Genomic DNA, 23,405 nt, shown 5'->3' on the forward strand with positions numbered 1-23,405 from the left:
AGTTATTTTTCCCGTATAAAAATCGACCCACTAAACTTAGAATCTCACAACCGTGAGTTCCCCAATCAAAAGTTCAGGCAAATCGGATATGGGGTTTATGAGTTATGATCGTACAGAAAAACAGATTACAACTTTATATAGATATATATATGCCGTTTTAAAATAATTTAGTAAACTTTTAAATAATCAAAATATTTTCATCGCAATTAAATTTCAGGAAGTATTAAAATGTATAAACATTAGCAATTATTTTTTTTACAAGTCAGTTTTTAAATAATCAAACACAATCTAACTGCATATGGACTTTTCCAGCCATATTACAGGTTTTAAACATATTCTCGATATTTCTAGTGGACTTTGACATTCACCATTAGCAAAGGGTGTATAACCCATTCTCGTTTACTGAATATTAATATTATTCTTGTCATTTTTTATTCAGATATATTTGTTTCTGCAAAGTTGGTTTTTTTACCATTTATGATGACTAAAAATACAGCATGAAAGTATTTTTTGTTCATACCTTTAAATTATACTTGTAATTAATATATAGTATGTGTTATGTGCTTTATGTGCAGTGTAAACTGTCTAGGGTCTGGAGAAGGTTGGTGGAAGCTGTCGTATGACTGATATTCAAAGTGTACTCAACAGTACATATATCAAGCCGGTTGCCAAACAAACCCTGGAAATATTGTACAAAGCTGCTGGGTCCAATCAGAGTTCAGACAAAACTGTTAAAACCAATAAGAGCTCCAGTAAAGATTTAGGGTAAGGAAAAGATTAAGACAAATAGCTGGAGTAAAGTGCGTCTTTTGGTTTTACTTAAAAAATTACTGAATTTGGTCTTAAATATCTTTCAACTCTAATATTATTCCAAGTATAGATGTTAGCCTAACCAAAATTACTTCATACTAAATTATTATTAGGTTTGTGTACCTTTAATCGTGAAATTGTTTTCTTCACTCAGTGTATTGTAACATTTACAGGACATTAAAAAACAAATATGCAAAATAATGCATTTTTGAAATTTTAGAGCTAAGAAATGCAGTTAAGAGCTAAGCCTTGGAGGGTTTATTTATTGTTTTTGAATTTTTTTATTTCCTCCAGTAGTTTCTCCATATAGATCTTTAGTAGCTCCTAAAGCGACAATGTTGTATATTGTGTTGCATATTAAAAGTTATGCATACTACAAAACTATTTTAATATTTTTTCGTAAGTTGCGGTATTTGGTTATGCATAAGATTGCGGGATTTAGTTTTAGTTACGTTAAAATAATACAGCACAAAAGTTGATTTTCAATTAAAAAATGTGGGGTCTAGTTTGCCCAAATATTCTGTTGTGAGCAAGCTATGGGAAGCCACTGAAAAGTTCCCAGGGATGACATATATGTGCAAAGTCCTTTGCAAGAACTGGATTGTTTCCTTGGAATGAACACCCTGAGCAGCTTTATGTTCCGCCCCTCGTTGAACAGCTTGATGATTCTCTCCTCGCTGAGCAGCTTGAAGATCCTCCCCTCGCTGAACAGCTTGATGATTCTCCCCTCGCTGAACAGCTTGATGATCCTCCCCTCGCTGAACAGCTTGATGATCCTCCCCTCGTTGAACAGCTTGATGATTCTCCCCTCGCTGAACAGCTTGATGATCCTCTCCTCGATGAACAGCTTGATGAGTCTCCCCTCTCTGAGCAGCTTGATGATTCTCTCCTCGCTGAGCAGCTTGATGATCTTCTCCTCGCTGAGCAGCTTGATGATCTTCTCCTCGCTGAGCAGCTTGATGATCTTCTCCTCGCTGAGCAGCTTGATGATCCTCTCCTCGTTGAACAGCTTGATGATCTTCTCCTCGCTGAGCAGTTTGATGATCCTCTCTTCGCTGAGCATCTTAATGATCCTCTCTTCGGTGAACAGCTTGATGATACTCAATAATAAAAGAATAAGAAAGATTTATGTTGGAGAAAAGGTTGTCAACTTTTATTGGTGCTTGGAGTGATTAAATATATTAAATATTAAAATAAAATAATTTAATTTTTTTCTAAAGTTCATTCTTGTCGGATTTGGGTGTTTATTTTTGTTCGTGTTTTTTTAAGTGAAAACAATTTAATCTTTTTTTGAAAAATAGTGTTGTTATAAACATTTTTACTGTACCAGCTTAAAAATAACGGAATTTTATAACCAACCTAAGTGAAATATGTATCCAAATACAGCAATTTGATATGCTCTAAAGCAACCTGTGTATCTGAAGCAATGATGAATCATTTCCATTTTTCTTACTTTAATAGCTTCGATGTATGTTTTTTTAAACAATTTGTGTTTAAATATATTTAATTAAGTAATTGACTATTTATAATATATATCAAAAACAAACCAAATTATGCGTTTCAGGAGAAAATATTTAAAAACCTCCATAAAAAAATGTTTATGGGGAAAAATTGTTTAAAACTGCATTTCCAGTACTGGTACAAATTTTCAAGCATTACAATAATTGTTGTTGCTCTGGGGAAGAAAAATTAGAGATCAAAGCGCAAGTTTTTCAATTTTATCTAAAAATCATTTTTTCTTCACAATTCAGCGAATAAACCTTAAAAATTAATGTTTGCGCTCTAAGCTAACATGCCTAACATCGGGGGGNAGTGAAGGCGACTGAAAATAATTTTTAAAGAAAATATACAACTCTTTAGCTAGATTAGAGCAGACTCTACAAAATCTTCCGCTGGTGGTTCATGGAATAAATTTATATGCTAGGAACATCTTCATTTATAAAATACTTAATGTACATTTAGCATGATCTTGAAGGCAACTTGACGCTAAAATTTGAGCAGAAGGGGGGAGGGGGGCAGATCAATTTATCGCGATTGTTTTCTGGCTGGTAGAGTTACGTGTTTGAGTTAAATGGTAGCAAAATGACTTCTGTTAATCTACCTTGATTGGTATTAATTACGTTAGAAATGAATTTGTTTTTAAAACTTGTTCTGAGAAATAAAGTGGTTTAATTTCAGAGGTTTCTTGCTCTGCTCGGTTATTGAGAAAATATGTACAGGAATGGGTTAATGCTGAATGCTGTGTACAGAAACCTCTTCTATAAATTTAGAACCAGGATTGTTTCCAAATTATAGGTTTTTTAGGTCTGTCTTTAGGCCTTTGCTAATCCTGTGACAACCCCCCCCCCCCCTTAAGAATCAATATATAATGAAATGGTTCCTAAAGGGTTCTAGCAGGGATAGATACTTCTCATTCGTCATCTGGTTCAGGGCTGAGGACAGCAGAAAAATCTACAGCTGCTCAGGACTCAAGGTTTTCCTGTTTTTCAAATGTGTGTTTTTTTTGATATATTTTGATATATTTTGTTTTTTGGGTCATCAGAGTTATTTTACTTTTTAATTACAATAGTATGCACATAACAATGTTCATATTGGTTTTACTGATTTTTTATTGTATTTTTAGAATGCTTAGTTGGATTAGATTTTTTATTTAATTTCTAATCTTTTGTTGCAAATTAAATGAACATTGTACATTTTATTTGATTTTAGATTTTTAGTTATTGGATTAGATATTTGACTTTAAGGATGTATTTTTTTTGTCGATTGGAGTTGATTTTTTAATGTCTGTTAAAAGTTTTAATTTGAGATTGAATATTATAGTATGGTTGGGTATACTCTGGAATTAAACCCTGAGGTTGGATCTCTTGACCTCCTTCACCTGGATATTACTAACGAGGCTGTCCTCCGTGAACGATTGTTAAGGAAGGTTCCCATTGAGATCAAACATCCTCCACCACCTAGGAATATTATCTAATTTACTGACATGGCAACTTGGAAAGCTTTAAATGACTTTTAATTTTTTTTAAATATAATTATTTTCTAATTTCCCCAATTGATGTATTCCAGTAGAGTTGAACCAGATAAAGGATCTAAGGTTGAAGTAAAGCTCCTGGATTCCTCTAGAGAGAGAAGAGTTCCAGCAACCAGACTATCTAGAGTTTTCTCCTTCGGATCCCTAGGAGTAGGTTTAGGTAGGAGACACTATCAAAAAACTTCTCATAATTATAATATTTTGTCAAGGAAATAGTTCCAAATATTCAAATTTTAGTAATGTAAATTTCGCTTTATCTTAATAAAATTACGCGCTTATTTTACATGGATTCCCAAGGGCAACCCTCTTCGCGTCTTGTGTTTAAGTATGTAAATAAATATTAACTGTACCTCCAGGTTTGGGAGTGATGGCTGAAGCATCAAGAAGAGCAGTTGGGATTAGACCTTCAGGTTCCTCTGGAGCAAAGCTTGAAGATAGCATGGTCCTAACAGAAGCAAATGCTGAACGGATTGTTTCTACACTTTGCAAAGTAAATATATTTTAAAGAGACTGTCTGCTTAATTTAAAGTGACTCTCAATATTGAGAGTTACCTGGCCGTTACACAAGCAACTGTTCCCTTAAATTCTATGTCTGAGTCAAAAAAAAAGTTTTAGATATCCTCGTTTTTTCCATCTGAAAATTGGCACTTTGCAATTGCAGTATTACTGTAAAAGTGACCTGCGGATTTGTGCAGCAGATACAAAAAAATGATTTTGACAAAATTTATCTCTTTACTTAGTAGAAAACCGACGATATATTCCTAACATAAGCTAAGCAAAAGGCTTTGTAAATCTGGCATGTAACTTATTCAGATATTGTAGGTACGAGGTGCTGCTTTAAAACTTGGACAAATCTTGAGTATTCAAGATAACGCCATCTTGTCTCCTGCTCTGGCGGCCATCTTTGATCGTGTTCGGGAGTCAGCTGATTTTATGCCACTTTGGCAGGTATGCAGTATGCACCTTCGTTGACTGTCGTTATATCCTTACCTATATCCCATAATTTTTATCATTCATAATTCCTCAATTATCATATTCCATTTAGTTTTTCATATTTCATCTTATTTATTAATTTCCTCATATTCTATTATAATCCGCAATCCACATATTCCATCATATTTCATCACATTCCATCAGATCCATTAATTTCCATCCAATTTTCTCATGTTTCCTTTTATTCTATCAGTTTTCCTCCCAATAATACTTTGTCCTTCACTTATATGATTTTAAGGGTTTACAGGCAAGTTATCTACTTTCTGCTTTAAATCTGTCTCTATATTTATCATTTATATTTGTCTAAAGCAAAATTTCATTAAACAATATAAAAGTTTACAAACTAATACTATTTTCTCTGGATATCGCATTTTATAATTGACAGGGTTNCTAGGAAGTAGAAGTTTACCAAGGAATTTCTGTTCTTCTTGAAATATATTTGGAATTTCAGTTTCACCAATAGTAAAGTTTATTCTGCTAGGTACACCTGATCTGATGGAAAATGAACTACATTTTGCTGGTTTTAATCTCATTCCCATACTTTCAATCTTGGATTTTATTTCATTTTGAATTTTTGATGTTTTCTCAGATCTGTTGTTATCAGGCAAAAATCGTCAGCATATGGCAGAGTTATAATTTTCTCTTCATTCAGATTAAATCCACAATCATTCTTACTCTGTAGAAATTCAATGATTGGATTGAAAACCATCAGAAATATGATGGGACTAAGCGGGTCACCTTGAAATACTCCTCTTTTAAAGGGGAATCCATCAGTAGAGAAGTTGTCCTTAAATACACGTGAAAGTTGGTTAATGGTTATTATACAGGGTGTTGATATAAAGCTGAATTTCTGCAGGAACATTAAACCTTTTCAGGGTATGTATTATGAGAGGGTGCGGCACTGAACCAAATGCATCTTCTAAATCGAAAAATGTTACATGGACCGTTTTCTTGTTTGTCTTTGCTTGGCTTATAATCTCTTCAAGGACGACATTATACTCAATAGTGCCATTAATGCCGGGCAGAAAGGCCTTCTGTACTTTCTCGTCAATATAATTTGTTATTTACTTCCTGCTTTAAATCTGTTTCTATTTCAATGTTTTCTATTCTGAAAGTATACCTCTCTCTGCCTTCCTTGATACACACAAATTACAAAAACTAAACTATGATCTTGTGTCCAGAAATATAGAGCGTATGTATATGTTATCATCTTTTAACTTGTTTTGTTAAGTTAGAGAAGGTTATGGTTGGTCAGCTGGGAACAGATTGGGAATCTAAATATTCGGAGTTTCAAACTAAACCCTTCGCTGCAGCTAGTATTGGACAGGTTCACTTTGCATCTCTTCATGATGGAACCAAGGTACTTATTTTTTACGTCAAAGACGACATTCTCCTCGGATTAAAACATCGACATTGAACAATGCAAGAGTCTGATGTGATGTGATGTGATGTGATGTGATGTGATGTGATGTGATGTGATGTGATGTGATGTGATGTGATGTGATGTGATGTGATGTGATGTGATGTGATGCGGTTTGTCCCCTATAGAGGCAGGGAAGATGCTTGGTATAATTTAAATGTATTCCTTTTAAGAATATCTATATTTTGATCAAATGTTTAATAATTTTAAGATGAAAATAATAGTATCCAGTATCCACGGTAGCTAAATCTATCTTTAGTATCTCTAGTATTTTTTAAGGTTGCTGTGAAAGTCCAGTATCCACGGTAGCTAAATCTATCTCTAGTATCTCTAGTATTGATTAAGGTTGCTGTGAAAGTCCAGTATCCAGGGGTAGCTAAATCTATTGACAGTGATATCAGTAATCTTATGAGTTTACTCTCTATAGTGGCAATCCTACCGCAGGGACTCTTTATAGATAATATTGCAAAGCACATGAAACAAGGTCAGAATTTTTAATTTATTTTATTTTTGATAAAAAGAAGTTTTACATTAACCCTTTCCCCAAAAACTAATACAAATTTTCAAAAGTCCTAAAATTCTGTGACTGCTTAAACAGAAGAAAAGCCTTATTTTTTTGGGGGGGTGGGGAAAGAGTGAGTTGTCAAGTCAGATAACTAGATTCTTGCCAATTCAAAATAATAAAAGTTAAGATTATTTCGATCTAGATTCTCATATTTTGACGATTCATTTGATATTTGTTTAATTTCGGTAGAACTTGCGGAGGAATGTGATTATAAAAGAGAAGCAGAATGTGGAAGAAGGATGAAGGAAAACTTATCTGTTTACCCAGAGTATTATGTCCCAAAGGTAAGAACACAATGGAAACCTATCTGTTTACCCAGAGTATTATGTCCCAAAGGTAAGAACACAATGGAAACCTATCTGTTTACCCAGTGTATTATGTCCGAAAGGTAAGAACACAATGGAAACCTATCTGTTTACCCAGAGTATTATGTCCCAAAGGTAAGAACACAATGGAAGCCTATCTGTTTACCCAGTGTATTATGTCCCAAAGGTAAGAACACAATGGAAACCTATCTGTTTACCCAAAGTATTATGTCCCGAATGTAAAAACACAATGGAAATCTATCTGTTTACCCAGAGTATTATGTCCCAAAAGGTAAGAACACAATGGAAACCTTTGTTTACCCGGAGTATTATGTTCCAAAGGTAAGAAAACAATGAAAACCTATCTGTTTACCCAGATTATTATGTCCCAAAGGTAAGAACACAATGAAAACCTACTTGTTTTACAGAGTATTCTGTCCCAAAGGTAAAAACACAATGTAAACCTATCTGTTTACCCAGAGTATTATGGATCCTCAAGGTAAGAACACTATGGAAACCTATCTGTTTACCCAGAGTATTATGTCCCAAAGGTAAGAACACAATGGAAACCTATCTGTATACCCAGAGTATTATGTCCCAAAGGTAAGAACACAATGGAAATCTATCTGTTTACCCAGAGTATTATGTCCCAAAGGTAAGAACACAATTGAAACCTATCTATTTACCCAGAGTATTATGTCCCAAAAGGTAAGAACACAATGAAAACCTTTGTTTACCCGGAGTATTATGTTCCAAAGGTAAGAAAACAATGTAAACTTATCTGTTTACCCAGAGTATTATGTCCCAAAGGTAAGAACACAATGGAAACTTATCTGTTTACCCAGAGTATTATGTCCCAAAGGTAAGAACACAATGGAAACTTATCTGTTTACCCAGAGTATAATGTCCCAAAGGTAAGAACACAATAGAAACTTATCTGTTTACCCAAAGTATTATGTCCCAGAGGTAAGAACACAATGAAAACCTATCTGTTTACCCAGATTATTATGTCCCAAAGGTAAGAACACAATGAAAACCTATTTGTTTTACAGAGTATTCCGTCCCAAAGGCAAGAACACAATGGAAACCTATTTGTTTTACAGAGTATTTTGTCCCAAAGGTAAGAACACAAAGGAAACCTATCTGTTTACCCAGAGTATTCTGTCCCAAAGGTAAGAACACAACGGAAACCTATCTGTTTACCCAGAGTATTATGTCCCAAAGGTAAGAACACAACGGAAACCTATCTGTTTACCCAGAGTATTATGTCCCAAAGGTAAGAACACAATGGAAACCTATCTGTTTACCCAGAGTATAATGGATCCCCAAGGTAAGAACACACTATGGAAACTTATCTGTTGGCCAATGGCTAAGAACATCATGTTGAATAAATTAAGTACCAATTATTATTTTTTTATGTTAGTCCAAGAAAATATTAGCATTTGATACTTAACACCTAACATAACCGTTTGTTTACCCTGTAAAGGTGTACCTGGATCTATCTACCGATCAAGTTCTAACAACTGAATATATTACCGGTTTAACAATCGACCGTTGTGTTGATTTACCGGCCGAAACAAGAAACTACATTGCTGAAGCTATTCTTAAACTTGTCTTCAGGAAACGCAAGATAATTTAAAAAAGAATTTTTTTAACTCGTCAAATTATTCTAGTTTTTTTTTAATGCTGAGTAGAAATCTAACTTCTTAATTCATAACAAATGTTTTAAATTATCTTTACTGTAAAAGCAAAAGATTTTAGCTAACTTAAAGTTAGAATCTTGTGGATGGATTTAGGGAGCTCTTCTTGCATAGATATATGCAAACAGACCCAAACTGGGCAAACTTCCTCTTTAACCCTGAAACGAACAAGATCGGACTTCTTGACTTCGGCGCAACCCGGGAGTTTGGTGTCGACTTCGTCAATACTTATTTTAAAATCATCGACGCGGCAGCAAGGAAAGACCAGGAAAGTGTGTTGAAATGGTCCAGAGAGATTGGATTTTTGACAGGGTCGGAGTCAAAAGCGATGAACGAAGCCCACGTGAACTCTGTGATGCTTCTTGCTGTTCCGTTCCACAACGACGCCATTTTTGATTTTGGCAAGCAAACAATTACTCAAGAAATACAGGTAGCATAGGATTTCTTATTTCATCAAAAATGCAGTTTTAAACAAATGTTACTGACTTCTTTCTAAAACATGAATTAGGAGTTGTCTGGTGTTATGTTGAAGGAACGATTATGCCCTCCCCCTCCAGAAGTTTACAGTCTTCACAGGTAAGAAAATGTCTACTACACTACACTACACTACACTACACTACACTACACTACACTACACTACAGCTGTTTCATTTATTTTTTATTTTTTTATTTATTTATTTATTTGTCTATTAATATTCTGAGTATAATTTCTATTATTTACTTCTTATTTGTCGGAGGGAACAACGAAATATTTCATGTGGCAGTGAATTTAGAGTGATGACTGTATTGTTCTATTTTAGCTAGCTTTATATTGGATTATAGTATTTGTTCTTCAGATCAGACTTGGCTGAATTGTCCCTTATGCCAGAAGAGTTAAATTATGAAATGAATATTTGGTTTGAAAATTTAAACTGATTTCCGTCCCATCACATCATCCTTTATCTCTAGGAAGTTATCCGGTCTGTTCTTGTTAGCTGGGAAGTTGGACGCTAAGTTTAACTGCTATAATATTTGGAACGACATCAGGAAACTTTACTTACCCTTCATACAAAGGAACCGAAATTTATCAACAAAAAGATGAATGAAAAAGTTACATGTTTTAGCTTTTTACTTTATTGTCTTTTTTCTTTTTTTCTGAAGTTATGGGGTGAACGTAATTTTTTTAGGAGTCGGTTCAAACCTTTTGAAAAAACAATGACAAGCTGATACCGGACTACCTACCCACCCTCCTCCACATGACATTTCATTTAATTAGATTTTAAATTCTAGTCAAAATTATTCTATTATGAATTCTCAATTGCATTTTCATATTTTCAGATTAATCTATCCTTGGACAAATATATGTACTGTTTATCCTTAGACAGTACAAAAAGTCCTGATTAACCTTGGACTGTAGAAAACAGTAAGAAGTACAGTACAACAAGTACTGATTAATCTTGGACAGTTCAATAAAACTTGTACTGTTGATCCTTTGACAATTAAGTACAATAAGCCTGTTAATCCATCGACAATAAAGTACAATAAGCGCCTTCGGACTGAACAGTACAATATGTTTGGCTAATTCTTGGACAGCAAAGTGCAACAATTGTTTATCTGTGGGACAGTACTGAACAACAAATCTTGTACTAAAAATTAACCCTGAACCTGAACCCTGAACCTGATGTTACGATGGAGAAGAGAGGAAGAAGAGGAAGGAAACCTAGTGTTGCATATTCTCTACAGTCTGGAGTATCTGGACTAGCATGCCAAGTCCTTTATTGTGGGAGAAGGTATGCAGAACCTTAAAGGGACTCTTTAAGTATAATTTTCAGTAGCCCTCCATGCTAAGATATTTCTAATTTTGAAAACTGATTATTTTTAATTGTTGTTTCTCTACACAAAATAAATAGTTATAAACCTAGAAATATCTAAATATTTTCCTCATTATTGATCAGATAAAGGTTTCAAGAGTATCGTTGTGAATCTTTTATTGCTATCTTTACATGGAGGGTCACTTGTAATTATGATTGCAGGATCTTAACTTATCAATATTTATCTTTCTTTTTATTGTTGCCATTTTCAAAAAGCATTACCTCTTTGTTTATCATTAAACAATTTTCCAAACTCCTGTTTAAGCTGAGCTTTTCTAGTTTACGAGAAACAAAGTTAATCCTAGTCAGGTTGAAACTTCCCAGTTCCCATGGGTCAAGTTAACTCCAATAATAATTGTAAATGTAAATTTAAATTAATAACTACACTTAAATTTTCTCTTTTTTGGAGTTGATTTAAATAAATAAAACAGTCACTTTTCAATCTTCTAAGAAAATTTGCTTGAGTTAAAAAATCATTATTAATACGTTGTCTCGAACACTTTGGAATAAAGCTTGAAATAAAAGAATGATTTTTTTTCTTCAGTTTTGAAAATCCAGTTGAGCTTGAGCGCCATCATGTTTTCCACCTTGAGCAGGAGTTCAAGGATATCGACAAGGTTAGGATTAGGAGGGTTCGAGGAGAGCGTGGAGAAGTAGGTTCCAAACTCAGAAGGTTGAGATCTGAAACCTACTCCAGGCTGAAGGAGAGAAGAGAGAGAAGGAGGTTGTTGTCTTCAAGTTTAGGACAACCAGGTTTGGGATTTAAGTTCATCAGAGATTTTTTTAAATGTTAAATTCCAACAATGTATCCAAATGTATGGAAAGTATTAGGACAATGATTAAAAGTTGTGTTGGGTCTATTTTTAACCTTAAATAATAATGACACAACCACTTATGTAGTTGATTTGAAAAAATTGATATACTTTTTTCAATTTTCAAAAGTAGAAGATTATGTATAATTTATCAAAACAAAATGAACATTGAACATAAAAGAGATAAATAAGAAAACGTTTTGCTTTGGGAATGGGGACATTATTTGAGAAGAGAATATGCCTTAAACATTAACCTTAAGTGTTTACTGTACGTGTATGGAATCCTTAATAATCATGTTAATTGTTCAGGCATTACTGTGTGTCAGGTTTGTTGTGAAAATATTGAAGGATCTCTGGAGGATCATTGTCAACATGTGAAATCCTGTCTTCAGGTTCCCAGGTAGGTTGAAGGATCTTTGTCAGCATGTGAAATCCTGTCTTCCGGTTCCCAGGTAGGAGAAGGTAGAGAAGGATCATATTCAGCATGTCAGAATAAGAACTCCCATCTGAAGGTCCCCAGGTAGGATATCTTGAGGTTCATTGTCAGCGTGAGAGTTGCTGATAGATCGTTGTCAGCGTGAAAAGGTATTTTTTCTTAAAATAAAGTGAATCTTGCACAATTAGGTGTTCACTATTAAATTATTTTATCTGTACGAATTCAAGTAATTGAATGTACTTAAAAGTACAATACAATTCAATACAACAGTGCAATAAAAATACATGTTTAGGACTGTTGAGAATTCTGAAGAAGAATATGTATATGTAGAGGATTATGAGGAATATGAGTGGGCGGGACAATCTAGAATAAGAGTCAACACCCTTCTGTCTGGCGGGCTGGCAGGTGCAGGCTTCCTAACAATTCAGAGGACAGATGAGACGGAGGAGTTGGATGTGACCGGGGAGGAGGTTGAGTTGGGTCCCGAGCAGTACAATGAGAACAGTTTAGTTCAGGCTTCTCGTCAGGAGGATGAAGATAAACTTGATCAATCCTACTCCGGGTCTAGTACTGATATACCTGAAACTATATCTAAAAACTCTCAACCTCTGTCGGAAAACACCCTTCCTAAACCAAAACAAGATGTGAATAAAGTTGAAAAACTTAAAAGTGAAATTTCGCGACTGGAAGCGGTAACTCGCGAATTGCAGGATATGAGCACATGCCGCGTATGTTTAGATAAATATGTGCGCCACGTGGTGAGCACTGCTTGCTGGCACGTGCATTGTGAGGCGTGTTGGCTTCTCACTCTAGCATCTAAGGAATATTTCACAAATTAATTTTTTTAATGCACCTTTTCATTTTATTAATTATTAAAAAGATAGTTTTGAATAATCTAATTTCAAATTGTGATTTAATTTTGCAGAAACTATGCCCGCAGTGCAAGACAATTGTTAAACCTTCAGATCTTCGTCGAATTTATTTGTAGCCAGGGTTCAGCTGAACCTTCAAAATATTAGAATAACAATATCAGTACAAAGCCTCAGATGCCATTTAGTTCGCTAAAATATATTACTCTACACTTAAGGCAAAATTTAGATTCTAACGATGGAATTTGGAAATACAATAGAAAGATTATTTAAAATTTTGCATCTTCATCTCTGAAATCTTCTGTAAGAGCCAAAGTTTTCCATAATGAATCAATTTAAAACAAGTAGTTAAGTCTCCCAGGAAAGTCAAATAAACTTTAAATGGTTTAAAGCTTGTGCATAACTATCCATGAATGGCATTATTTGAGTAAACCATGTATCCTATGTTTGGACAAATGTCTCAATTTGAATACATTTTAAAATTTGGATATTTGTATGAATAATCTGAATGTCGTCTGCTTTGTTTTCTTCTTGAGCCTTTAACTCTGTTTGCAAAGAGACTGATATATTTCTTACTTAACACCCCCAATGCTTAGTTTCCTTTACATGAGCTCTTGTATTGTTAACATCGAGTTTAATGCTTGATCTCCATTTTATTTATTTATCTGCAGATTAATTAAATCTTTACTCGATATAGCCTACCCAACTAGGGGTTTAAGGGAGCTGTGACCACGGAGGGAATAATCAAAATAAAGACATTGATATCTATAGTTTTTATTGATCTTTAAAATAGAATTTCCAAAGTAGATATCAAGATTAAGTGATTGGGAAAGCTGTTCGCTCATATATATTTATATGTTGGATAAAGTTGGACAAACGTCTGGACCAAATTGGCCCATATGGGTGCCCGGGAGCAACATAGGCTGAAAAAATAGAAATAAATCAAAAATCTCATTTTTTTAATTGGAAATTTGATGGGAATCCTATGTCAATGAATTTTATCTTCAAAATTATCTTGACACTCCCTCTCACTTGATAATTTTTAAATCCTATCCCGATATGTAATTACAAATTATGTGTTCTATCCCAATTGAAGACAACCAGTTGTCCCCCCCCCCTTCCTTCGACATTTAAAAAAATGCATTGTCTCCAGTACTTTCCTTCAATATCTGAAAGAAGCTCAAATAAACTTCAAACTTTATATTGGTTTTTATTTAATATAATGTAACTCGTCAGTACGTCGCAGAGCACCCCTCGCCATTTGAATAGTAATTTTTGTCCTCTCTGTCTCAAGCACATTCTTCAAGCTCAGTCATATAATTTTGTTTGTTTTTTAAAGAAAGTGTACCCCTCCCCCAGGGACCCTTCACTCGCATTTTAATAATGTATTTTTTATCCTCTTTCTCGATATTCTTATCCAATATCTGAAAAGAGCTCAAATATACAGCTTCTCATTTCTTCACTATTGTTTTATGTTTTGTTTGTTTAAAGTAAATATAACTCTTCTTATTTAAATTAAGTTTAGATTGTAAAAATGAATGTTTGTTGAATTAGAATAAATATTATATTCTATGAAAGGACTAGATACTGGATACCTAGAATTTGTTTACTCAAGGATTGTTTGTTTAAGTAATGTTTGTTCTGCCAGCCCTCAAGTGTTTGATGTGTAAACATAGAATACATCACCTGATTTAAACCCCTTGGGAACCGGACAAAGTGTTCTACTTACAGGTAAAAAATAAATTGTACATCAATTACATTTTCACAATAGAAAAACTATCGACTATGTTTGGTAGCGATTAAATCATAATTCTGTAATTACTATAATATTTGGATGAACGAAAAAATATCATATTTTGTTTGACTTGGTAGGAGAAAACTTTTTAATAAAGATCTTCACTTAGAAATTAGCCAAATTGACTGAATTTTTTCAAGGAAACCATTCTGTATCCAGGGGGTAACATCGGCTAAAAACGCTTTAATTTGTTTCCAAAGTGTTTGAAATTTCAACTTGAGCTAGTATATTAAATATATACGAGTTACCATATTGAATCATATTAGGAGTTTGCATAAATAAGTAAATCCTATGCTAAGCTCTGCTGAGTGCTGATGCACATTTTGCTTATGAATAAAACTGTTACATAGGATTAGTGAATTATAGTATAAAGAGGACGGAGTCAGGAACTTTGAATTGGTCGAGCTGAGCTAAGTCGTTTCTAAACCCAACCTCTGTAACTGACCAAAAAAATAATTTTTATACTACAGCCAATCAGGAAGCAAGGAAGAAAAGAAAAATTGAGATTTTCATTCAAGCTAAGCTCGTGAATTTAAAAGATTCCGTTAATGCATACTCTATATTAATCAAAAGTACTGGACTCAAATCAAAGACTTAACTCGAATTTGGTTCTGTAACAAAGATGTTTAAACTGACCACTTGGTGTTATAAATGAGGAATGAGCATGTACAGAAAGTTGAAATGTAAAGATTAAAAAGAACTAAAAATGAAACACTAAGGATGAAGTGATATGAATAAAAATGAAGGTCCAATTGGAATATACAGGATAAAAAATTATGACTTGGGTATGGGTGATTGTTTGGAAATTTTGAATGTGTTATACGAATGACAAGGGTGGAATAAAAGGATTGGAAAAAAATGGAATATTATGAATGTGCGTGAATGACTAATTGGAATAAAGAATAAAAAACTAAAATATAATATGTGAATGGATGACTAATTGGAATGAAAGGATGGATGGAGTAAATAAATCATGGCTCTGGGTGTCCTGCCAAGCACAGATAAAAGGTCTGGACCCGTCTCTGGATATAAATCATCGAGCATCTTATTTATTTATTTTTTATCCAAACATTCAATATTCTCGTTCTCTCCAAACCTCTCTATCTATGTGTACCTGTAACAATGACTGTAACTGCAACTGTATATAACCCAGTGAGATAAAAACAACTTTGAAAGTTTGTCATTAAAGTTTTGGAGACCCTCGAGTGCCTGAACGCCTTGGCCTTTGGTTTCACCTCCCCAACTTATACTTTTTTGTACTCCTAGAGATAAATATTTTAAGTTATATAATAATTAAATGCTACATACTGTTAAATTTTTGCGTGTAAGCTTGTAATGCATCTATGCAGGATATCTATGTTATAAAGCTCTTCGTTCATATTCATGTATTTATGCTGCTATAGCTGGTCAAACGGCTAAACCAAATGGACATTTTTTTAGGGAACCCATGGAAACTCTGGGGGTAACATAGGCTAAAAAATATTTTCTTCAAAATCTATTTTAATTTTTTTTTTAATATTCGACTTTTTTCTTAATTCAACGGGCAACGCCGGGCACTTCAGCTTGTATTAATAAGATTCGAAATTAAACCAAAGGTATTGAATATCTGAAGTTTTTCTTTATATCTATTTTTTTGTAAAAAAAGGTTTTAAAAATCTGTCCTATTAGAATTTCTGATGTTGAAATAAACATTATACTATTACCGTTTTACAATCCGTTTTACTCTTTAGCTGATACTTAACAAAGCTTTATCTGATTACTCAAAAACTCTGTACAGCTATTTATTTGCAAGTTACTAAAAATAATCTATTTTTTAACAGAACTCGCTAAACAAATTTATGTTTTTTTACCAGTGGGGGGTAAAGGGGCGGTAGAAAGGTTTTGATGAAGGTGAAAGGTTGGTGAAGGAAATGAAAGGTTTTGATGAAGGTGAAAGGCTGGTGAAGGAAATAAAAGGTTTTGATGAAGGTGAAAGGTTGGCGAAGGAATGAATGGTTTTGATGAAGGTGAAAGACTGGTGAAGGAATGAAAGGTTTTGATGAAGGTGAAAGACTGGTGAAGGAATGAATGGTTTTGATGAAGGTGAAAGACTGGAATGAAAGGTTTTGATGAAGGTGAAAGGCTGGTGAAGAAAATGAAAGGTTTTGATGAAGGTGAAAGACTGGTGAAGGAATGAAAGGTTTTGATGAAGGTGAAAGACTGGTGAAGGAATGAAAGGTTTTGATGAAGGTGAAAGACTGGTGAAGGAAATGAAAGGTTTTGATGAAGGTGAAAGGCTGGTGAAGGAAATAAAAGGTTTTGATGAAGGTGAAAGGCTGGTGAAGGAATGAAAGGTTTTGATGAAGGTGAAAGGCTGATGAAGAAAATAAAAGGTTTTGATGAAGGTGAAAGGCTGATGAAGAAAATAAAAGGTTTTGATGAAGGTGAAAGGCTGGTGAAGGATATGAAAGGTTTTGCTGAAGGTGAAAGGCTGGCGAAGGAATGAAAGATTTTGGTCAAGGTAAAAGGCTGGTGAAAGAATGAAAGGTTTTGAGAAAGGTGAAAAGCCGGTGAAGGAATGAAAGGTTTTGATGAAGGTGAAAGGCTGGCGAAGGAATGAAAACACATTCCTCTGAAATGTTGTGAAAAGAAAGGATTTAAGGGAAGAATGTTTTCTCTGTAAACAGTGAAAGAGCTTCCACCACTATACTATAACCTCTTTTCCACACTAAACCTTTTCGGAACCTAGAAACTTAAAGCAATATTTACATTTTTCCACTTTTGATATTTATCATGACTTTTTTAAGATAAAAACATTTCAAACTCTGAAATAGAAAGACAACTTTTAGTCTTTAGTTATGACTTCAAATAGCCTAATAAACGTGAGACACAGCAAGTCTGCAGCGTAAACATTTTCTAACATTTAAAACAACTTGCTGGACTTTAAAGAAATAATAGTCTAAGCAAGTGACCGGCAATGTATGGTAGTTGAACTGAGAATGTAGTATTGTGGTTGACCATTTTTATTTACAATTGCTGAGTTTGAGCGCAAAGTCGACTTTCAAAATCATCCATTTAGGTGGTTACGTTTAGAGAATCGATTTTTTCAAATTATGAAATAACGACGACAAACAATTTAACAAAAATTCTACAGTAAACTAATTAGTTGTTTAGGAACAGGCTGATAAAATAAAAAATTAACTCTCATCATCGAAAATAAGTAATCCTATTCAGTTATTAGTTTTTGTGATGTCTCATTGTTCACAAATATTTTCTGTAATTTTTATTGAAAAGACGATATTTGAAGAATTTTCAGAAATCTGCGAACAAATACGTAAAGAAAAAGAAAATAAACATAATGATGAAAAATAAATAATTAATTCTATTGAGAAATTTGATCCTAAACATCTAATACATTTTTTGTCGTCATTTTATAGTAATTTTTAAAAAATCGATTCTCAAAACGTAACCAGCAACCACCCAAATTGATGATTTGGAACGTCGAATTTGTGCTCAAATTCAGTAATTATACATTATTAAAACGTTTTATATGTCTCAAATGAATCCTAAATAATTTCTCCATAGCACTAAATTCTCAGTTACAAGTAGGGTTGTTAATCGTTTTTGTAAACGATCGTTAAACGATCGTTTAACGATCGTTTTTTGTTTCGTTTTCAAAAACGATCGTTTCGTTTTCGGAAAAAAACTATCGTTTTTAATAACGACCCACTCGTTTTGAACTTTTAGAAAACAAATAGCGATCGTTTTTGAAAACGATCATTTTTATTAAAACGATTTGCGACCTTTTTTATACGGTTGTTTTTTAAAAAACGATCGTTTTTGAAAAAACGATCGTTTTTGAAAAAAAATCATTGACAATTATGTTAACGATCGTTAACAACGGGTCGTCGGTTTTTGGAAAAAAATTACATGCAACTTTAATGAATGTCGTCTTACATGAAGTTTAACAGTTGTGGGGGAGTTAAAACTCGTTGATATTTTCTTAAAAACTACCCAATGATAAGTACAGATGCTCTTCAGGTCGGTTTCCTCTCTTTGTTAACGATCGTTAACGAATTTATTATTACTACGAATAATAATGATAGTGTTTATATCTTATATCTTATATAAAGATTGAAATTGATGTCAATCCACTCGGCTTTTCCTCCCCCCCAACTGTGAACTCATACTCGGGAGAAAATTGCTAAATATTTTTAAAGATTAGCAAATCTATTTCTTGGGTTTAGATGGACACGTGATAAAAGATGGGGGGGGGGGCTGATTTGATATCTTTGATATCAGCACTGTATTTTAGAATTGTAATGGAAAAATTATTTCTTTGCATATATATGAGTCGCAATTTTTTAATCCACCTTGTAACAAGAGGCCCTGGGTTATCAAGCTTCTTCAGAAAAAGCTTGGACCCCCCCCCCCTTCACCCTGTTTCAAGCTACTCAGGCCTTCATTTCAAGTTTTACCTGTCTATATCTGTATTCCTACTGCTGCAGAGTTTAAGGCCGGTTTTGTGTTTTGTTTAACAAGAAAAATCTCCCAACCTCTCAGAAAACCCGCCGAGACGGTACACTGACCATCTGTGACCCAGTGCCTAAGTCACGTGACCTGTTGCTATAGTTATCCACCGGGTGTGGCGGGGAGGGGTACCGTCGACACGGTTCGGGTACTCTGTACCGGTCCGCCGGATGCCTAGAGAGAGACGGCCCGAACCCGAGCAGTGGAAGGAAGAAGGAATGTCAGTAAAGTTTGAGTGCTTGGAGTAAAAGGAACCCTACAATGATATCTGCATAACCCTGTTTAAGTGTTTGTATATATATGTATGAAGAACGTCTGAAAGACTCCTGCAGGATTGCAGGAGAGGGAACAACCAGTGTCCAGCTCTTCAGAAGCTGGGCCCAGCTTGACATGGCCAGCGTACTAACGGGTTGGTATGGGTACAATATCTTCAACATTGCTAACTTTATAGAATATGAACCTTATCCTAAACGTCGGAAACTAGACAAGCAGAACCAGTATAGAACTGTAGAAACTAGTAACAAGGAGTATGAGTTGACCCATAAGGTTCCGACAGCCATATACCGTCCTTTCTCCGACTCTACTCTTAAACAGAAGTCTAAGAGCGTTGAAAAGCATAAACCAGAGGTGGTGGTGTTGGACGAGGAGGAGGAGGAGGAGGAGTGCGTCCTGTTGGATGGTAGAACTTCAATAGATAATTTATACCCGGAGCTTTTATGTATTATCTTCCAGAAACTTGATCTTCAGACCAAAGGCCGCGTTGCTCAGGTAAAAAATATACTTTTCGAACCATGTGATAAAAATTTTGATTAATTTTTTAAAATGCGACTGTGGACTTTTTTAACATTTATTTTCTAATCAATTCAGTTCTTAGTTCTCTTCTTGGCATGAACAAAGAATTATAAAGTTTAAATCAAACTACTAAGAATCCAGATCCTTGCTGAAACTTTTCCTCCAATTTTACATGAAATTTTCATGGATAGGGGAAACTTTTTCCAATGTTTTTAAATTAAATTAACTTTCCGAAATTTGTAATTATTCCAGTTTATTTTCTAGTAGAGTTTAAAACCTTGCAACTTTTCATAACTTTTTTCAAGAGTTAGTTCATTCATTTTATGCATAATATTTTGTAGAAATGATTTTGAAAACAACAAAAGTTTTTTTAATTTGTAAATATTTCTAGGTGTGTGGAAAATGGCGGGATACAGTTTACCTCAAATCTGTTTGGAAAGGTTGTGAAGCCCGTCTTCATCTCCGGAAATCCAATCCAACCCTGTTCCCCTCTCTGGTCCGACGTGGGATCAGGAGGGTTCAGGTTCTCAGCCTGAGAAAATCCTTGAGGGAGTTGGTTAACGGAGTTCCAAACCTTGAGAGTTTAAACCTCTCCGGGTGCTATAATCTTACCGACTCAGCTCTAGATACAGGAATCAACAGAGATCTTCCAAACCTGAAAACCTTAAATCTGAGTCTGTGCAAGGACGTGACGGATAATAGTCTAGGACGGATTGCTACTCACTGTAAGAACCTGGAGAGTTTAGATCTGGGCGGGTGTACTAAAATCACCAACACAGGGCTACTTCTTATCTCATGGGGATTGAAGCAGATCCGACGGTTGAACCTAAGATCGTGTTGGCAGATTTCAGATCACGGTATCGGTCATCTTACAGGTATCAGCAACCAACCCAGCACTGGAGCAAAACAACTTCTTCAGCTCTGTCTCCAGGATTGTCAGAAAATAACGGACGAATCTTTAAAGTTTATCGCCGACGGTCTTCAAACGATCGAGAGACTTAACCTAAGTTTCTGTCTGAGTGTGACAGATACAGGGTTAAAATCTCTCTCTCGTATTCCAGGACTACAGGAGCTAAACCTACGCTCCTGTGATAATGTAAGTGATATTGGAATAGGATTTCTAGGCAATGCATCTCCTTCTAATTTGTCCTCATTGGACCTTTCATTCTGTGATCGTGTGTCCGACTCCTCCATGGCGCATATCGCCAGTGGGATGACGGGGCTCGCCTGCCTTTCTCTCTCTGCTTGTCAGATAACAGATGGTGGGCTGGCACGGGTTTGTCGAGATCTTCAACAGCTCCAGGTCCTTAACATTGGTCAGTGTAACAAGATCACTGATCAAGGGATCATGAACCTGTCTACAAATCTCAAGAGTCTGAAATCTATTGATCTGTACGGATGTACCAAGCTAACTTCATCTTCTATTCAAGCCTTAGAAAAATGTGAAAATTTGAAAATCATAAATCGGGGTTTGTGGCATCAGTTTTAGGGAACCTACAGACCCTGAGCTAGCTCTGAACCTTCTCTTAGATAGATCCTGGTCTAATAGAACCTGCTCAAAGGACGGTTGAAAGCTTGTGCTGGGAAAAGAAATGACTATTCATTCAGAATTATTTTTTCACCTCGCGTATACATTTCTTTTTCTTAATTTTATTTAAGATTGTTATGTTTTTTAATTCTGTAATATTTTGAAATTTTATCTTAAACAAAATTTAACGATGGAACACAGGAAAATAATATTTAAAGTTTAGAAACATTAAAACCTGGAAACCAAGAAAATATTTATAGATCCTGACTCAGTTCATTAGTTTATCTCTAGAACTAAATACTGAGTGTAGTTTCTCCTACTGTTTAGAGCACCTGGAGAACTGGTCTGAGTATATTAAGACCAGGGTTCACGGTTAAGCTAAACTATAGGAGTCTTAACTCTGGTTTTAGTTCCTTCTTTTAGAAAACAAATTCATTTTATACCTGGTTTAAAATTTACTAATTACTAGGTGAAAATACCAGATTTAGCAACTACAGGGTGCCCCAGAATAAATGCCTTTTTAAAAATGTTTTTCTCTTAATCTTACAACTTCAAACAAAATAGCCCATCATCCTGGATTAATTACATTTCTACTTGAACGCTCTGTATTTTTGTTTAAAATCAATGCATGATGTTAATTGATCTCTCAACCACTGTGATGCAGATTTATCTGTTTCAGCCTAGATTATATTAATTATTAAATAAATATGAAAAAATATATGTTTTTTTCACATGACCAGATATAAAGTAAAATCAATTATTACGTTAAATAGAAACGTGAAACAAAAAACATATTTGTACATATGGGATTAACCAAAAAGAATGAGATTTGTATGACAGTCGATTAAATAATATTAAATTAGAATTTAGTTTTTCGATGATTCCTAAAGCAGTTTTGCGAAGAAAGGGAGAGCTGTTTATGGAACTAGAAAGAAAACAAGACTGAATTGAGTCCCTACAGTCGTCTCTTGAAGTCTCATCCTTTGTGCACTGAGATAAAGGCAACTATGAGATATTTTTACAACTATGAAAGATAGTCAGTAAATTTTTAAATAGTCTCGCAGCGCCTTGGCCTTTGGTTTTACATCATTAACTGAACTATACTTTTTTATAGCCCTAGGCATGTAGATCTTAAAAATGCGACGCTTGTTTCTTGCTTCTGTAATAGGTTGTAATTGACGATATATGCTTGATTTTTGCGTAAATATCATTGATTTTTGCGTAAATATCATTGATTTTTGCGTAAATATCCTTGATTTTTGCGTAAGTATCCTTGATTTTTGCGTAAATATGCTTGATTTTTGCGTTTAGCGTGCCGATCTTGGTTAGTAGTGTGATGGGGGTAACCCTTTATATTTGAATATTAGAACTTACAAAAATTATTGCAAATTAAAAAGGAAAGGAAAAAAATACATTTAATCTCATGACTTCAGCTTTAATTAAATTTCACTTTTCTATTTTCATATATATATATACATTTTAAACATACATAAAATAACTTATTTATACATGTTTTTAACAGATTATTGCAGCCTGAGATTAGGTAAAGAGTCATTTTTTAATGCATTTAAAATACTTGGAGGTCGAATTATTTTAACTGTCCGATTTTACCTTGAAAGTCTGGCCGCTTGTTGCTGAATGAAATCTGTCAAATGATGGCCGAATTTGGCGGCAATTCTGGCAAGCAGTCCGCTTTTTACCGCATTGCAAATATCACAATTCAAAACTCAGCTAACCGACGTTTTAGCTTTAAATGGAATACGATCATTTATAATCCAGGGATATTCACAAAGCAAGAGACAGTAAAGACGATACGAAAGCCTCATAATATGATGATCAACAGGTTTAAATAACTTTCCTGAATTAACGGTTTGACAAAAAATCAAGTTTATAGTTAGAATATATATTACTTACAGGCGCCTCTGAAGTCCCATCTCTTGTGGGTAGAAATGAGCAGAGGCGTATTCAGGGGGGACTCAGCCCCCCCCCC

General features: G+C 34.4%; 4 protein-coding genes across 5 annotated transcripts in view; 3 read left to right on the plus strand and 1 right to left on the minus strand.

Annotated features, from left to right (window-relative positions):
* The first annotated feature begins 561 nt into the window (after window positions 1–561).
* LOC111702154 (atypical kinase COQ8B, mitochondrial) lies at window positions 562–10,142 on the plus strand. Of its 2 annotated transcripts, none has more exons than XM_023473738.1 (15): window positions 562–765; window positions 2,675–2,734; window positions 3,197–3,283; window positions 3,631–3,771; window positions 3,877–4,001; window positions 4,198–4,331; window positions 4,664–4,789; window positions 6,066–6,194; window positions 6,600–6,738; window positions 7,009–7,103; window positions 8,611–8,744; window positions 8,921–9,254; window positions 9,333–9,400; window positions 9,773–9,850; window positions 9,991–10,142. In XM_023473738.1, the coding sequence occupies exons 1-15, from the start codon at window positions 620–622 to the stop codon at window positions 10,028–10,030; spliced, it is 1,836 nt and encodes a 611-aa protein (XP_023329506.1). In that variant the 5' UTR covers window positions 562–619; the 3' UTR covers window positions 10,031–10,142. The 2 variants fall into 2 exon arrangements, with proteins under 2 accessions (XP_023329506.1, XP_023329507.1); XM_023473739.1 differs by having other exon boundaries at window positions 3,880–4,001.
* A 90-nt stretch (window positions 10,143–10,232) lies between these two features.
* Window positions 10,233–13,992, plus strand: LOC111702155 (E3 ubiquitin-protein ligase Rnf220). The gene is made up of 5 exons (XM_023473740.1): window positions 10,233–10,593; window positions 11,219–11,427; window positions 11,796–11,886; window positions 12,215–12,743; window positions 12,848–13,992. Exons 1-5 carry the CDS (start codon window positions 10,493–10,495, stop codon window positions 12,908–12,910), a joined length of 993 nt encoding a protein of 330 aa, XP_023329508.1. The 5' UTR covers window positions 10,233–10,492; the 3' UTR covers window positions 12,911–13,992.
* Window positions 13,993–19,219: 5,227 nt separating this feature from the next.
* Window positions 19,220–21,567, plus strand: LOC111702168 (F-box/LRR-repeat protein 14). Its single transcript, XM_023473759.1, has 2 exons — window positions 19,220–19,863; window positions 20,279–21,567. Exons 1-2 carry the CDS (start codon window positions 19,396–19,398, stop codon window positions 21,374–21,376), a joined length of 1,566 nt encoding a protein of 521 aa, XP_023329527.1. The 5' UTR covers window positions 19,220–19,395; the 3' UTR covers window positions 21,377–21,567.
* A 438-nt stretch (window positions 21,568–22,005) lies between these two features.
* The window catches only part of LOC111702152 (myosin heavy chain, muscle), a 5,412-nt gene continuing 4,012 nt past the window's right edge, over window positions 22,006–23,405 (minus strand). Inside the window, exon 4 of the mRNA XM_023473736.1 lies at window positions 22,006–22,095. Within this exon, the coding sequence (XP_023329504.1) occupies window positions 22,006–22,095 (90 nt within the window). The remainder of the gene's footprint in view (window positions 22,096–23,405) is intronic.

This window comes from Eurytemora carolleeae, unplaced genomic scaffold (genome assembly GCF_000591075.1).
Source record: "Eurytemora carolleeae unplaced genomic scaffold, Eaff_2.0 scaffold483, whole genome shotgun sequence".
Taxonomy (NCBI): domain Eukaryota; kingdom Metazoa; phylum Arthropoda; class Copepoda; order Calanoida; family Temoridae; genus Eurytemora; species Eurytemora carolleeae.

Excerpts from the sequence above, each read along its gene's own strand:
- LOC111702154 (XM_023473738.1), top strand. The coding sequence starts at position 620 with ATGACTGATATTCAAAGTGTACTCAACAGTACATATATCAAGCCGGTT. Across the intron at positions 4,790-6,065 it reads ATTTTATGCCACTTTGGCAG|TTAGAGAAGGTTATGGTTGG; the intron begins GTATGCAGTATG and ends TGTTTTGTTAAG. Across the intron at positions 7,104-8,610 it reads CAGAGTATTATGTCCCAAAG|GTGTACCTGGATCTATCTAC; the intron begins GTAAGAACACAA and ends TACCCTGTAAAG.
- LOC111702155 (XM_023473740.1), top strand. The coding sequence starts at position 10,493 with ATGGAGAAGAGAGGAAGAAGAGGAAGGAAACCTAGTGTTGCATATTCT. Across the intron at positions 11,428-11,795 it reads TTCAAGTTTAGGACAACCAG|GCATTACTGTGTGTCAGGTT; the intron begins GTTTGGGATTTA and ends TTAATTGTTCAG. Across the intron at positions 11,887-12,214 it reads TCCTGTCTTCAGGTTCCCAG|GACTGTTGAGAATTCTGAAG; the intron begins GTAGGTTGAAGG and ends ATACATGTTTAG.
- LOC111702168 (XM_023473759.1), top strand. The coding sequence starts at position 19,396 with ATGTATGAAGAACGTCTGAAAGACTCCTGCAGGATTGCAGGAGAGGGA. Across the intron at positions 19,864-20,278 it reads CCAAAGGCCGCGTTGCTCAG|GTGTGTGGAAAATGGCGGGA; the intron begins GTAAAAAATATA and ends AAATATTTCTAG.